The sequence below is a fragment of the Notothenia rossii genome (assembly GCF_949606895.1).
Source record: "Notothenia rossii genome assembly, chromosome: 10".
Lineage (NCBI taxonomy): Eukaryota > Metazoa > Chordata > Actinopteri > Perciformes > Nototheniidae > Notothenia > Notothenia rossii.
Genome location: NC_136908.1, coordinates 61,937,395 through 61,954,894, shown reverse-complemented (window position 1 = coordinate 61,954,894; position 17,500 = coordinate 61,937,395). Strand labels below are relative to the sequence as shown.

General features: G+C 43.2%; 1 protein-coding gene across 1 annotated transcript in view; it reads right to left on the bottom strand.

Annotated features, from left to right (window-relative positions):
• The window catches only part of nav3 (neuron navigator 3), a 228,920-nt gene that overhangs the window by 25,966 nt on the left and 185,454 nt on the right, over positions 1-17,500 (bottom strand). The window contains exons 17-25 of the mRNA XM_079655695.1: positions 15,062-15,216; positions 13,517-13,711; positions 13,197-13,249; positions 12,406-12,429; positions 11,598-11,621; positions 11,383-11,460; positions 5,000-5,083; positions 1,964-2,075; positions 104-228 (exon numbers count right to left, since the gene is read on the bottom strand). Coding sequence (XP_079511821.1) covers positions 104-228; positions 1,964-2,075; positions 5,000-5,083; positions 11,383-11,460; positions 11,598-11,621; positions 12,406-12,429; positions 13,197-13,249; positions 13,517-13,711; positions 15,062-15,216 — 850 coding nt within the window. The remainder of the gene's footprint in view (positions 1-103; positions 229-1,963; positions 2,076-4,999; positions 5,084-11,382; positions 11,461-11,597; positions 11,622-12,405; positions 12,430-13,196; positions 13,250-13,516; positions 13,712-15,061; positions 15,217-17,500) is intronic.

Below are 17,500 nucleotides of genomic sequence, written 5' to 3'. Positions count from 1 at the left end.
ATGCTGCCAGAGTCCCTAGCAACAAGCAAACTAAACCCACGTGCGTCCCCCGATAAGTACTCAACCCTCCGATGCAGATTTTGTGAAGTCCCCCTCCACCTACCCAGCTCTTCTTCTTCTTCTTCTTGTCCTCGGCGTCCTTCCCCAGGCTGCCCATGCTGGAGTGACTCGCGGCGCTGTTGATGCTCGACATGCTCTCTGAAGAGTGCTGCCGTCTGATCCGCAGGTCTGGAAAACAAGGACACAACCCTCTGTTGATATTCCATTCCTCACACACTTTAAAGGCCCCCTATTATCCTGTTCATCAATATATTACAGCTCTCAGATATATCCAGAGCCTGTCTCTGATTGGCTGAAACACCAAACAGAACATTGCAGCATTACCCATAATCCCCTCTGTTTCAGCCCTGTTTCTAAAGTGCTGATTCTGTCTGTTACTTCAGATGAAAATAAGGAGCCCCTCCCCACGGCCCTCTGAGAGAGATTTGGTTACAAAGAACTCAATTGAGCTCTAGAAGGAGATTCAGGTGATAAGGGGGGGGGGGGGGGGTTACCTTGGTTGCTGATTGGCTAATGGTTACACAAGACAACACATCGTTATGACATCATAAAGTGGCCAAAATCTGATCAGCTCATTTTCAGACAGGTTTTTATAGAAATGGATCAAAAAGAGAGAGAATCTTTGTTCCTGAAACTTTCAGAGTCTCTTTCCACAGAGGGGACACATGTTGATGTAGAAGAGACATGAAGAAGAGGGGACACATGTTGATGTAGAAGAGACATGAAGAAGAGGGGACACATGTTGATGAAGAAGAGACATGAAGAATAGGGGACACATGTTGATGTGGAAGAGACATTAAGAAGAGACGACACATGTTGATGTAGAAGAGACATGAAGAAGAGGGGACACATGTTGATGTAGAAGAGACATGAAGAAGAGGGGACACATGTTGATGTAGAAGAGACATGAAGAAGAGGGGACACATGTTGATGTAGAAGAGACATGAAGAAGAGGGGACACATGTTGATGTAGAAGAGACATGAAGAAGAGGGGACACATGTTGATGTAGAAGAGACATGGAGAAGAGGGGACACATGTTGATGTAGAAGAGACATGAAGAAGAGGGGACACATGTTGATGTAGAAGAGACATGGAGAAGAGGGGACACATGTTGATGTAGAAGAGACATGGAGAAGAGGGGACACATGTTGATGTAGAAGAGACACGAAGAAGAGGGGACACATGTTGATGTAGAAGAGACATGGAGAAGAGGGGACACATGTTGATGTAGAAGAGACATGAAGAAGAGGGGACACATGTTGATGTAGAAGAGACACGAAGAAGAGGGGACACATGTTGATGTAGAAGAGACATGGAGAAGAGGGGACACATGTTGATGTAGAAGAGACATGAAGAAGAGGGGACACATGTTGATGTAGAAGAGACATGAGGAAGAGGGGACACATGTTGATGTAGAAGAGACATGGAGAAGAGGGGACACATGTTGATGTAGAAGAGACATGGAGAAGAGGGGACACATGTTGATGTAGAAGAGACATGAAGAAGAGGGGACACATGTTGATGTAGAAGAGACATGAGGAAGAGGGGACACATGTTGATGTAGAAGAGACATGGAGAAGAGGGGACACATGTTGATGTAGAAGAGACATGGAGAAGAGGGGACACATGTTGATGTAGAAGAGACATGGAGAAGAGGGGACACATGTTGATGTAGAAGAGACATGAAGAAGAGGGGACACATGTTGATGTAGAAGAGACATGAACGAGGCCAGTGTTCAAACACCTATACCTACTGAGTGTAAACAAACTGAAAGACGCTGAACAGCATCAGCAACAGGTTGTTTCTAATCAAATGGTGAAACACTAAGTTGTCTCAGGCCTCCTCAAACAATCAGGACTTTAGGAGAGTTTGTTCCAGCCTCCCTGCTGTTTCCTGCCTACCTTTGTGCAGGTGGTCCGGTCCGTTGAGCGCCACCTGGATGGCCGTCTGAGCGTCAGTGTTCTGGGTCTTCAGACACTCGATCGTCTCCCTCAGCTCCACCAGCTCCGTCTCCTGCAGAGAGAGAAGGATAAGCAAAGGATGACGCACGGAAACATGTCTTCCTTTGGCCCAATGTGTTCCTAAATCTGGCTTTGGCTCGGCTTTCAGTGGACGGGACGAAGATGAAGAGGAGAGTGTTATTTTGAGGAAGTCTCTCAACACAATCAGATAAAAGGACTTTCCTGTAATGCCATGCCCAAAGCACAGCAGACTCCACTTTAATTAAAAGTTAGGTAAGGCCTTGTTTAACACTAGAACCGCCAACGGGTACATTTTACCCGCAGGTGTTTTCTTTTTGTATGTAACTTTTGTTCAATAACATATTAAAGTCTCCCAGTCCGTGACTTTTCCTGAAAGTGTGTTACGTAGCACCCTCTGTTGTTAACAATTGTCAATAGGAAGTCAGATTGAAAAAATCGCCAAAAAAAACGCCATTTATACCTATATCCGCCAGCGGGTAATATTTACCTCATAGAAAATGCAGCGTAAACATGACGTGTTGCTATAGCAACGCCTTTTGTCTACTGCGGTTCCTTATAGATAGAGAGATAGATTGAGAGAGAGAGAGAGAGAGAGATAGATATATTGATAGATAGAGAAAGAGATAGATAGATAGATAGTTATAGATAGTGTAACATCTTGGAGAATACAAGATCTTGGATGACTGAGCTCACGTTGAGGACGTAATGCATGTGTGCAGGTTACGTGCCAGTTGAATAAAGATGGACACTCGGAATGAGAGAAGTAGTCCGCGTCGTCTGTTTATGTAGACAATATGTCCATAGAACAGAACATTACAGATAGATCGATAGATAGTTATAGATAGATAGAGAGAGATTGAGAGATTTGTACCTAAACAAAACAAAAGTCTAACACCAAGCGTTTATATCAGCACTCTTAGCGATATTTTAAACTTCATGCTATCTGCACAAACTATATCATATGGAAAACTGAGAGTCCACAGATTCTGTTGGTATAAGTTTCATCCCTGTGCGATCAAAACTCACTGTTCTGTATGATAAATAAAAGAACATTCTACCTTGAAAATCTATAGCGGGTACATTTTACCCGTTGGCGGTTTTAGGTATACAGCGACCTCTGGCGGTTCTAGTGTTAACCAAGAGATTCCACCAAATCCCACTCTGAGTTAATCTACAGAGGGTTACTAAAGAGCTCATTTTGAACAGAGGATATATGCATCGTCCGTGATAGGGACATATTGCTCCTGCATTCGACGTCCTGTCCGTCATACAATGTGAATTCTTGAGGATTTCTGGAGAACTCTCTGGTTTTAACCCTCCCATTGTCTTCGTTCCCCCCCCCCTTACTTTGGTGTTCGAGCCAGTCCTGTTTTAACTGCTATTACATTAACACAAAAACCATTAATCATCTCCTTATTTCATTTAACACCCTTTCAAACTGTACATATTGTATCAGACTCCTGGTACACATGAAACACAGCAGTTAATATACAAAGAACAGACACTGCACATGTGTTGGTGTGCCAGGTGTGATCCATGAGGGGGGATGGGCACATAAGGGGGGGGGGGCACATCTAGAGTATGTGTGTCTTTTCATGTGATGCTGTTTCGTCTTGACTTAGTCACTCTCAATAAAATAAAAAATAACTCCCACACAAAATCAAAGTAATGTAATGAATGGGTGATGACTAAGCGCTTTATCCAAATTAGTTTAAATCTGTTTTGGCAGATCTTCTCATTCTGTGTTTTGTATTCAACTATTAGAAGATGCTTTATTGAACACATCGAGCCAAATGTCTATTTCGTTTTATTCATATTTGCTTCTTTTTTGCAGACGGAGGAGAAAGCCCACTCAGAGGTAAGCATGGGGATGGTGTGTGTCTGTCTGTCTGTCTGTCTGTCTGTCTGTCTGTCTGTCTGTCTGTCTGTCTGTCTGTCTGTCTGTGTGTGTGTGTGTGTGTGTGTTTGTGTGTGTGTGTGTGTGTGTGTGTGTGTGTGTGTCTGTGTGTGTGTGTCTGTCTGTCTGTCTGTCTGTCTGTCTGTCTGTCTGTCTGTCTGTCTGTCTGTCTGTCTGTCTGTCTGTCTGTCTGTCTGTCTGTCTGTCTGTCTGTCTGTCTGTGTGTGTGTGTGTGTGTGTGTGTCTGTCTGTCTGTCTGTCTGTCTGTCTGTCTGTCTGTCTGTCTGTCTGTCTGTCTGTCTGTCTGTCTGTCTGTCTGTCTGTCTGTCTGTCTGTCTGTCTGTGTTTTGCTGCCCTTCAGGTGACTGCTGGCTGTGTTTCTGCACTTGGATGTGCTTAACATGTATGTGTGTGTGTGTGTGTGTGTGTGTGTGTGTGTGTTTGTGTGGGGGGGATGTGTGTGTTTGTGTGTGTGTGTGTGTGGGGGGGGGGATGTGTGTGTTTGTGTGTGTGTGTGTGTGTTTGTGTGTGTGTGTGTGTGTGTGTGTGTGTGTGTGTGTGTGTGTTTTATCTGATCCCGATGGTTACTAATTCCTTTTCTTTATGGAGGTCATGTTTGACCGGGAACACCATGGGTGTTACAAAGTTGACTAAATCATCCAAAATTCAATGAAAGTGGTGATCAGCCATTGTATATGTTTAAATGTCAGGAACTGAACATCAATGTCAAATATACCCTTTAATCCACAACCTTTACACAACCGGTCCCTGTTTCTGATCCCTGCTCCTCCCTGTAACCGATATATTCCTGCACTTTAATAACTTCATCTGTATATTGAAGTATGACTGCTTGTTGTGTGTATGTCGTCCTCTCCTGATTGTTGTACATCTCTCGTTTGTTTTAATGTATTTTTTTACAATAGCTACAGTAGCTCTACTCATGTCATTGTACCTGTATAATGACAATAAAGGATTCTATTCTAATCCCTCGTCCATGGAGTCCACACACACAGCGTATATTTAACACATTTCAGATGTATATTCCTGAGCCGTGGTACCTTCTGCTCGGCCGTATTGGTGAGGCTCTGCAGGCGGCAGGTCATGTTGCTCAGACTGTTCTCGAAGGCTGCCACCAGGTGAGCCTGCGGACACACAGAGAGACATGCAGATCATCAGAATGCATCAAAACACAAACAGCTGACCCAAAAAGATGCATTTTGATTATCAAAGATTGATAATATTTGTATTAATCAATATTCTGCTGTTACTCTGCTATGCTTTTTAGCCATGGATAAATACTTATGTCCAGCAGTGGCTCAGTCAGTAGGGGCTTTGACTGTGAGCCGTAGGGTCGCCGGTTCAAGTCCCCTAACAGACCTAAATATGGAGTGTGGACTGCTACTTGGAGAGGTCCCAGTTCACCTCCTGCCTTGCCGTGGTGCCCTTGAGCAAGGCACCGGACAACCCCCTTCCCCTCTTACTCCCATGGCTCCCTGGGCGCTGTACACTAGCTGCCCACTGTTCCTAGTACTAGACACTAGGATGGGTTAAAAGCAGAGAACACATGTCTCTGCATGTGAGACCATTACAGAGGGGTTTCATTCTATGTAAACTACTTTATAATTGTGCTACGTCACTTTTGCTGTAAATCTCCCCGCTTTGGGACTAATAAAGAATTTCTGATTCTGAATATTCGTGAGAAAAGAGAATGCTAGCTAGAAGAAAAATCATTGACAGAGAAGTTAAGCGTGGTTTTTCTGGTAAGAGAAGTCAGGTTTCTTTTAAGTCAAACAAGACAAACGAGCAAAAGTTCGTTTTTTCAAATCTGAAGGCTGTTATTGTGAAGAGGCGAAATATAAACTACTTATATCTAGTAAAAAAAATACAACGCACAGCCCTTTCATTTCACCATACATGATCAGAATAGGGAGTTTGTATGGAGACCTTTTTATAGCTTTACAGTTGCACCTTATTGCCGTCAATAGTGTTTCTTTAGTATTGTATGTTCAGGTGTGATCTTAGAATAACATGGTTATCCATTTATATATAAATATCATCAAGGCCCCAGCGGGAATCGAACTCGCGACCCCTGGTTTACGAGACCAGTGCTCTAACCCCTGAGCTATGGAGCCTGAATACAGGCCCCAGCATGCAGGAAACATTCCAACCCCCGCACGGACAGCACTATGGAAACACAAAGGAAACTTACAGCCTCTTTAAGGAACGTTTAAAGAGAAACATTTCAGGTAGGAAAGACACAGAAGTCTTATGTCAAGAAAAGACAAACATATATATATATATATATTTTTAAACGGATTTAAAGAAAAAAAGGTTAGATATACATGTTCCCAAATGTTTGAGAAACCTTTTTCTTGACACTCCCTGGCGTCATGAGTCACCTGAAGCTGCAGAGGTGACACATTTGAAGAGGGAAGAAGTTTTTCCACCTGCTCTGCTGAACCTCAGGTGTGTGTGTGTTTGTGTGTGTGTGTGTGTGTGTGTGTGTGTGTGTGTGTATGTGTGTGTGTGTGTGTGTGTCTGGAGTGGCCGTGCATGTGTTTTTCCAGTCTATTTTTGTCTCTGAATGGCTGCTGAGGCCTTATGTTCCTGGTTATGTGTCCTTGTGCAAATCTGTGAAATGTGTGTGTGTGTGTGTGTGTGTGTGTGTGTGTGTGTGTGTGTGTGTGTGTGTGTGTGTGTGTGTGTGTGTGTGTGTGTGTGTGTGTGTGTGTGTGTGTGTGTGTGTGTGTGTGTGTGTGTGTGTGTGTGTGTGCATCCAGCTCATCCTCCCATCCTTAGCCAGAGACCCTGAGTCACCTGTCAGACCTGGTGTGTCACGGAGATGTGGGCAGTGTGCCCAGGCAGAACACACACACACACACACACACACACACACACACACACACACACACACACACACACACACACACACACACACACACACACACACACACACACACACACACACACACACACACACACACACACACACACACACACACACACACACACACAAACACACACACACACACACACACACACACACACACACACACACACACACACACACACTGTGTCTCCGGCTGCAAAGCAAAGGTCTTACAGTGACCTTTAGAAACACCAACTGTTCCTGCTGTGAGCTCCGTTTCAACAACGTTCAAAAATGTTTGCGTTGCAGCAGCATAAAAGAACAAGGCCTTGCACATTTGAAGGTGAGCTAAGCAGAACAGAAGTTATCTTACTCTATCCTTCATAACTTCTAACGTCTCCCTCTTCATTTGATCAAGTTTCCTGAAGTTTCACCTTCAGTTTCAGCTCTGAGAACAAAGCATCAGACCGGAGCCGGCATGCTCATCAGTCGTAGGCGTTGAGGGTTTTTAGGGGGTTGAGTGGAGTCAGACAGAGGTGGAAAGTAGTGGAGTACAAATACTTCGTTGTGTCTGGTATCAATACTTTACTCCACTACTTATTTTTCTGACGAGTTTTTACTTTTACTTCTTACATGTTGAACCCAAATACCTGTACTTTCTACTTCTTACATGTTGAACACAAATACCTGTACTTTCTACTTCTTACATGTTGAACACAAATACCTGTACTTTCTACTTCTTACATGTTGAACACAAATACCTGTACTTTCTACTTCTTACATGTTGAACACAAATACCTGTACTTTCTACTTCTTACATGTTGAACACAAATACCTGTACTTTCTACTTCTTACATGTTGAACACAAATACCTGTACTTTCTACTTCTTACATGTTGAACTCAAATACCTGTACTTTCTACTTCTTAAATGTTGAACACAAATACCTGTACTTTCTACTTCTTACATGTTGAACACAAATACCTGTACTTTCTACTTCTTACATGTTAAACCCAAATACCTGTACTTTCTACTTCTTACATGTTGAACACAAATACCTGTACTTTCTACTTCTCACATGTTGAACTCAAATACCTGTACTTTCTACTTCTTACATGTTGAACACAAATACCTGTACTTTCTACTTCTTACATGTTGAACCCAAATACCTGTACTTTCTACTTCTTACATGTTGAACACAAATACCTGTACTTTCTACTTCTCACATGTTGAACTCAAATACCTGTACTTTCTACTTCTTACATGTTGAACACAAATACCTGTACTTTCTACTTCTCACATGTTGAACTCAAATACCTGTACTTTCTACTTCTTACATGTTGAACTCAAATACCTGTACTTTCTACTTCTCACATGTTGAACTCAAATACCTGTACTTTCTACTTCTTACATGTTGAACTCAAATACCTGTACTTTCTACTTCTTACATGTTGAACACAAATACCTGTACTTTCTACTTCTTACATGTTGAACACAAATACCTGTACTTTCTACTTCTTACATGTTGAACACAAATACCTGTACTTTCTACTTCTCACATGTTGAACTCAAATACCTGTACTTTCTACTTCTCTCATTTTCCAAACAGGCTGGTTCCTTTAGTCTGAATGTGTGTTTGGTGGCGTGATCATTATTCTTTAGAGTCATTGCGTGCCTATTGATTTGAACACGATCCGTGTATCCATCATTTCCTGGTCTTCTCTAAAGAAGAGGGACCAATGAAAACGTTGTCATGTTGCCGTTGTTCAGCATGGAAACATTCATTAGCTAACAATGACATTATTGTTCTATTAATATAAAGGGAGGTCAGGTACTCTTTAAAACAGCTGCTAGTTATGGGTACTTTTTACTGAAGTACATTTCAAAGCCTCTTTACTTTGACTTGAGTGAAGAAGTTTAGTCAGTACTTCTACTTTCACCAGAGTATTTTTAAACACGAGTATCAAAGGATGTGTGTACTCTCTGGGTTCAGACTCATGAGATTTACCACAGCTCTGTCTGGGGGTCGAGGGTCTCTCTGCATCGCTCTCACCCACGCAGGGCACTCTTGAGTCGAGCTTCACTTATCCTCATCTCCCTGACTCTTTCTCCATTTGATTTTCCCTGCATGCTTGTATTTGGTAGCAGCTTATTCTCTCGATGAAATCCCAGCGGACGACACAAAGGCAAAGAGACGATCTTCTCTGTGCAGCAGATACACAAACACACGGAAGACACACACACACACACACACACACACACACACACACACACACACACACACACACACACACACACACACACACACACACACACACACACACACACACACACACACACACACACACACACACACACACACACACACACACACACACACACACACACACACACACACACACACACACAGCGGCTTCAAAGACAGAGAAAAACACTTGTGGGCATCTTGAATATTTATATTCCTCCAAGTGCTTCCAATAAAAGCGTTCCAGCAGCAGCCTTTTATGCTCATAAGCTGACTTGTTAAAACCCACCATTGGAGACCCCCCCCTGCTCTTACACCTCTCCGCTACAGATCTGTATAGGTGCGGTTCGTACATGTGTGTAATTCTACCTTTGTCTATAAGCAGCGACGTGCATAGGTACGGGCTAATGTTGCCCGGGCAACAGCCCCTTTTTGGCTGACCTGCCCCTCTGGAGAGAGCGAGTTTGTTTTTCTGTTGTGGCCGAATCAACATGATGAGCCCACAATTAGTATTGTAGCGTCTCGCTGCGGGAAACACACTTTGTCAGCGCTGTCATCTGCCGGTGCGTTAAAGACCACCTCAGTGTCGGATTTTGGAAACTTGATTTTGAGTTGTCTCACGGCAGTTAGGGTATAACGGCCCGTCCACACAGCGGCGTGCGTTGACGCTTGCCGGTGGGCGTGTCTGAAACTCGACCAACAACCAATCACATGAATCTCCCGCCCCTGACACACAAGCTGCAGTTTGATTGGCTAGAGCTTGTACTGGCATATGATTCGATTGGCTGACGCTTCTGCCGAGGCGTCAAAAGTTGAACATTGCTCAACTTTTGCAGCGAGCAACGCCAGCAACGCTCCAGGTTGCCTCCCACAATGCAGTTCGGCGAAAAGTGACGTCACCCCATTCAAAGTGAATGGTGAAGCGTCAACGCACGCCGCTGTGTGGACGGGCCGTAAGGGACAAACCAGGGGACTTTACTTCCTCTTGATACCGTCGGTTATTTACAAAAAAACACCTAAATATAGCCTACTTGCTGTTTTTGTGCTTTTGTCTTTCTGTGTCTTTTCATCTGTAAACTCCCTCAACGCTCGCTCTCTTTTCTTGATCGCCCTCCCACGGGTGAACAGTTCAATGTCCCGCTTCATTGTAGGATTTCTGCCATGTCTCTACTTTAATTTGACCATCTCTGTTACTAAGTTATGGAATACTAAATAAATAAGTAATTAGATACCTTACCGTTACTGCGCTCATAAAGTATGATAAGAATAATAATAATTCGTATTGAACTGGTTTCATTAATTAGTGATTTTATTTAAGGTAATTAGTTAGAGGCCCTATTTTATCGGTATGTCTGCACAGCAGTTACAATGGTCTGGTCAAACTACATTAGAACATAATTGTCCCCATGTTGTCTTTAATAGTTACTAACATTAGATATTTTAATGAGATATGGACAGCAAAACAAAGAATGTCCCTGGTTTTCATTTTTTAAATCAAGTTACCGAATGCAAGTAGTCGCCTTAGCTTATTTTGTTATGAGATGTGAATGACTGTTCAATTTAGTTGACGTAATCATCGTTTGGTGTCTTTTACATTAAAAACAAGTTAACATTTTCAAAAGGTCTTGTGTTTGTTATCAGGGGGGGGGGGGCTTTTTCCAGTTTAGAGCAATAGCCCCTCCAAATGTCTGTGCACGTCCCTGTCTATAAGAGTGAGAGTACTCTGCACATATCAAACACAATGCCTTAGCTCTTTGGTAGATTTACAATCAAAACATTTTAAGGTGAGCAAGTCTAACGGCCCGTCCACACTACAGCTTCAAAAAAAGCTTGCCGGTGGGCGTGTCTGAAGCTCGACCAACAACCAATCACATGAATCTCCCGCCCCTGACACACAAGCAGCGGTTTGATTGGCTAGAGCTTGTCCTGGCATATGATTAGATTGGCTGACGCTTCCACCGAAAGCTTCAGAAGCTTCAGAAGTTGAACATTGCTCAACTTCTGCAGCCTGAAACGCCAGGAAAGCTCCGCTCTGCTACCCACAATGCAGTTCGGTGAAAAGCGAGGCAACGTGACGTCACCCCATTCAAGGTGAATGGGCAGACGCGTTGGAAACCGTTTTTGAAGCAGTCGAAGCTGTAGCGTGGACGGGCCGTTACTCTATCCTTCATAACTTCTAACGTCTCCCTCTTCATTTTATCACACACAAGGAATTCAGAAACAGAGAAAAACACTTGTGGGCGTCTTAAAGATTTATATTGTGCTTCCAATAAAAGCGTTCCAGCAGCAGGTTTTTATGCTCATAAGCCATATTTCAAATAAACTCACGTTGGCAGACAGCTGAGACGTCAGGGTCGCCACCTTCTCCTGAGAGGTGTCCAGCTCGCGGCGAAGCTTTCTGATTTGCTGTTCGGGAAATAAAGAGAAAAACAGGTATATAGTTTACACTCCTGAAGAAGAATGAATAAGAGGTTCAAAACTTCCGTGTGGATAACTGTGATGTGCAGTAAGAGAAGACACTGGGGGGAAGTGTGGGGGATTACCGTGGAATTTTGGACTGTTTGGCCCTTGATTGAAAAGAGAAGAGTAAAACAAAAATAAAATTAACACTCAGGAAAGTAATCCTGACTGGGTGAAAGAGCATTTCTGATAAAACAAGCTCAGTGCCAGATGTGTTCATTTACCAAAACACTCAAGATGAGTTCAAAATGGCTGCCAGTATCAGATTTTGCAAAAGGACATCTGGTTTACGACATATTTCCTGTCTTTTTAGGATATAAGAATCCCCCAGAATATGCCAATGAAGTCCTTATGGTTTCTGATTCTCATTGCCAACACTCTTAAGAACAATAAAGGCCTGAGTAAAGGATGACAACAAGCTCAAATTCACGAGTATGGCACCTGTCTTAGTTAGGATATGAAAGTAGAAAACATTGTGCTTTGATTGACATGGAGAGACTCTCGCTGAATAAACAGTGCCACACACACACACACACACACACACACACACACACACACACACACACACACACACACACACACACACACACACACACACACACACACACACACACACACACACACACACACACACACACACACACACACACACACACACACACACACACACACACACACACACACACACACACACACACACACACACACACAGCCAACAGTCACCTGAAGGGCAGCAAAACACACATGTAATGGGAGACAGACAGACAGACAGACAGACAGACAGACAGACAGACAGACAGACAGACAGACAGACAGACAGACAGACAGACAGACAGACAGACAGACAGACAGACAGACAGACAGACAGACACACACCATCCCCATGCTTACCTCTGAGTGGGCTTTCTCCTCCGTCTGCCAAAAAGAAGCAAATATTAATAAAACGAAATAGACATTTGGCTCGATGTGTTCAATAAAGCATCTTCTAATAGTTGACTAAAAAACACAGCATGAGAAGATCTGCTAAAAGAGATTTAAACTAATTTGGATAAAGCGCTTTGTCATCACACAGTCATTACATTGCTTTGGTTTTGTGTGGGAGTTATTTTATATTTTATTGAGAGTGACTAAGTCAAGAAGAAACAGCATCACATAAAAAGACAAGTTACAAAGCAGGACAGGGACAGCAAACTGAAAAATACAACATGGGTTTGGACTGTTTGTGTGTGTGTGTGTGTGTGTGTGTGTGTGTGTGTGTGTGTGTGTGTGTGTGTGTGTGTGTGTGTGGGGGGGGGGGGTATGTGTGGACTAGCATTACTATACTTGTGGGGACCTACATCTGTTTACACAGTCACGTGTGGGGACTCGCCTCCCTCATGGGGACATAATGGAGGTCCCCATGAGGGGAATCATTAATTTTAGGGTGAAGACTTGGTTAGGGTTAGGCATGTGTTGGTTATGGTTAAGGTTAGGATAAGTCTCCAGGAAGTGCATGTAAGTCAATGTAATGTCCCCTGAAGTGATTTATACATGGTATGTGTGTGTGTGTGTGTGTGTGTGTGTGTGTGTGTGTGTGTGTGTGTGTGTGTGTGTGTGTGTTATCTGTTTGATCCCCCCTGATGCGTTTGGTGGGCATTGTTATATTCTGCAGTAGTTTAGGGTTTAGCGGTGGAGAGACTCACCGCAGAGTAGAGTGAAGACGTGCTGGAGACCAGAGACAACGAAGAGCCGTGGACTGAAAGAAGACACGGAGATTAATGAGGGACAAAACAAAAGGATTAGCAACATATAAATGTGACACTTCACACAATGTACATTTCCCAAAGATATTGACTGTTATTTTGTACATAGTGATAGTTGTGCTTTTATGTCTCAATGTGTGCACATTCTGAGTTCTAGTTAATCTGACCACGAGTGAACTCTGAAGTCTTTACTAAAAATAAGAGGAAGTCCTCTTTGAAACGCAGGTCATTCAAAGAGTGTGTGTCAGAGTGTGTGTTACCTTCGTCCGTGCTGTCTCTGAAAGACCCCGAGCGGCTGATGCCTCTCTGCCGGTCCTCCAGAGAGGTGTTGCTGCCCCCCAGAGGGTGGTCCTCTCCGTACAGGTCGAAGGACTCGTGGGCCGGGATGCTGTTAGAGCGACTCATGCTGCTGCTGGGGGGGGGCAGGGTGTACTGGCTGCTGTTAGTGGGACTCACTGGGGGGGGGGGGACACACACAGATAAGATTATATACTTTATTCATCCCAATTCGGGACATGTTTGCGTTGCAGCAGCAGCAGAGAAAGACAAGGCCATGTACATAAGAGACATTAAAGCACCTATTATGCAAAATGTAGAAGAGACATGAAGAAGAGGGGACACATGTTGATGTAGAAGAGACATGGAGAAGAGGGGACACATGTTGATGTAGAAGAGACATGAAGAAGAGGGGACACATGTTGATGTAGAAGAGACATGAGGAAGAGGGGACACATGTTGATGTAGAAGAGACATGAAGAAGAGGGGACACATGTTGATGTAGAAGAGACATGGAGAAGAGGGGACACATGTTGATGTAGGAGAGACATGAAGAAGAGGGGACACATGTTGATGTAGAAGAGACATGAAGAAGAGGGGACACATGTTGATGTAGAAGAGACATGGAGAAGAGGGGACACATGTTGATGTAGAAGAGACATGAAGAAGAGGGGACACATGTTGATGTAGAAGAGACATGGAGAAGAGGGGACACATGTTGATGTAGAGGAGACATGGAGAAGAGGGGACACATGTTGATGTAGAAGAGACATGAAGAAGAGGGGACACATGTTGATGTAGAAGAGACATGGAGAAGAGGGGACACATGTTGATGTAGAGGAGACATGGAGAAGAGGGGACACATGTTGATGTAGAAGAGACATGAAGAAGAGGGGACACATGTTGATGTAGAAGAGACATGAAGAAGAGGTGACACATGTTGATGTAGAAGAGACATGGAGAAGAGGGGACACATGTTGATGTAGAAGAGACATGAAGAAGAGAGGACACATGTTGATGTAGAAGAGACATGAAGAAGAGGGGACACATGTTGATGTAGAAGAGACATGGAGAAGAGGGGACACATGTTGATGTAGAAGAGACATGAAGAAGAGGGGACACATGTTGATGTAGAAGAGACATGGAGAAGAGGGGACACATGTTGATGTAGAAGAGACATGGAGAAGAGGGGACACATGTTGATGTAGAAGAGACATGGAGAAGAGGGGACACATGTTGATGTAGAAGAGACATGAAGAAGAGGGGACACATGTTGATGTAGAAGAGACATGGAGAAGAGGGGACACATGTTGATGAAGAGACATGAAGAAGAGGGGACACATGTTGATGTAGAAGAGACATGAAGAAGAGGGGACACATGTTGATGTAGAAGAGACATGAAGAAGAGGGGACACATGTTGATGTAGAAGAGACATGGAGAAGAGGGGACACATGTTGATGTAGGAGAGACATGGATGCATAATAGGTGACCTTTAAAGCAAACAGCTGAGTGTATCGGACAGACGTACGCAGGTTGGAGTAGTGGTATCTCCCCGTGGTGCACGAGGCTCCAGGAGGGGACAGAGGTGATTGGCTGCCGGTGTCCTGAAGCCCCCCTGTGGAGTGAGACCTCAACCACTCATTCCCCTCCTCATGGGACGTCTGCCTGGAGGACGGAGGGTACCTGAACGCCACACACACACAGGGAGTAAGTACGATCCAAAAAAGCGATATATGGAAGTTTAAACATGATGAAAATATGTGGATGGAATGACAAGAGGTGGGAGAAATACTCTTGTACTTGAGTAATAGTAGAAGTACTCAGATCTTGTACTTGAGTAAAAGTAGAAGTACTCAGATTTTGTACTTTAGTAAAAGTAGAAGTACTCAGATTTTGTACTTGAGAAAAGTAGAAGTACTCAGATTTTGTACTTGAGAAAAGTAGAAGTACTCAGATCTTGTTCTTGAGTAAAAGTAGAAGTACTCAGATCTTGTTCTTGAGTAAAAGTAGAAGTATTCAGATGTTGTACTTTAGTAAAAGTAGAAGTACTCAGATTTTGTACTTGAGTAAAAGTAGAAGTACTCAGATCTTGTACTTGAGTAAAAGTAGAAGTACTCAGATCTTGTACTTGAGTAAAAGTAGAAGTACCAGAGTGTAGGAATACTCTGTTACAGTAAAAGTCCTGCATTCAAAATGTTCCTCAAGTAAAAGTAGAAAAGTATTCTCATCAACATATAGTGAAAGTAGCGACAGTAAAAGTAGTCGTTGTGCAGATTGGTCCATTTCAGAATAATATATATGATATGTTTTATAATGATTGATCATGAAAGTGTTCTCAAAGCTGGTAAAGATGCAGCTAGTCTGAATGACTTTGTATACTGCAGGGTAGCTTGTGGATTTACTCCAGGTGGAACTAAAGTCTGATTTAACACTTGATTAGATTTCACATCATTCATCCACATCTGTGAAGTAACTAAAGGGATTAAATACATGAAGTGGAGTACAAGTACACAGTAGCATAACATGGAAATACTCAAGTAAAGTACAAGTACCTCAACATTTAACTAAAGTACTGCATGAGTGCTTCAAAATAAAAGGATGTGAGCAGATGGCAAATAACAACATGCAGCCACGCACAGACACACAGACGCACACGCACACACACACACACACACACACACACACACACACACACACACACACACACACACACACACACACACACACACACACACACACACACACACACACACACACACACACACACACACACACACACACACACACACACACACACACACACACACACACACACTCTTTTGGTTTAAAGCTGCCAAACACACTGCTGTTCATCTCTTCTCTCTAAGTGGCTCGGCAGCAGAAGGCCTCCTTATCGCAGGCGTGACAATCGGCCATATTTAATCCTCTGAGGATCATAATTAGGTTTGCACACGTCCCTTCTCAGAGCCGTTTTGCTTGCCGATTTTTCCTATTACTACGCCTTTCACGTCTGACCCTGCGTTAGTCCCCCTTAAAACTGTGATTCATGTCCCCCCCCTGCAGGGATTGGGCGTCTTTAAAGTGTTTTGATTTGTGTGACACAGCAGCATTGACTCTTTGAGAAACACCCGTAAACAAGCTTATTTATCTGAGTAAATGAGGCTATTACTAGTCGAAGCTTCTCTTGTAGAAATCTAAAGATCAGGCAAAACATGTGGCGTAGCTTAAGTGTCTTTACAAAATATATAGTATAGAAAAAAACGGTGTCTGTGCTGAACATCACGTCCAACAGAAGTGAAGTGTAGAATACAATCGGATGCATTACGCCCAAAGCATCCAAATGCCACGGAAATAAAAACCAGCATTCCTTTTCCACATAATTGGAAAGTGGCTCGTTCCCTGAAGATGTTGAACCCTCTTATGAATGTTTTATGGTATTTCTGTCCCAGTCTCTTCAGTCGAGGCTAAAATCAAAGTATTGCAAAAATACATTCATGCTTGATCATCTAAGGCAGCATTTAGGGACACAATCTGGTATTTAAATGGTTGTTATTACTTTTGTAAAACGGCATTTTGTCGAGGTCAATCAACGGGTGGAAATGTGTGTTTTCATTATTTTCGTAATACTTTCAAATGTGGTTATTAAGTGTTATTTCCTGAAGTGTGTTATATAGGTTTTTAGTGCATGTCAATGGTCTGCAAAGGCTCAAATTCCAAAGTTCCCACTCGTGCTTCTATTGGCTAGCGTTCCAACATATTGTACGTGATAGGCTAAGGGGCGGGACATCTCTTATCGGTTGACCAATCACAACAGAGCCGGCCAGGTAACCAATGTAGAGACACTATATACTGATATACACCTGAACATCAGCAGGAGAGGACTCTTTAAAGTAGAGACACTGCATCCTGATATACATCTGAACATCAACAGGAGAGGACTCTTTAAAGTAGAGACACTACACACTGA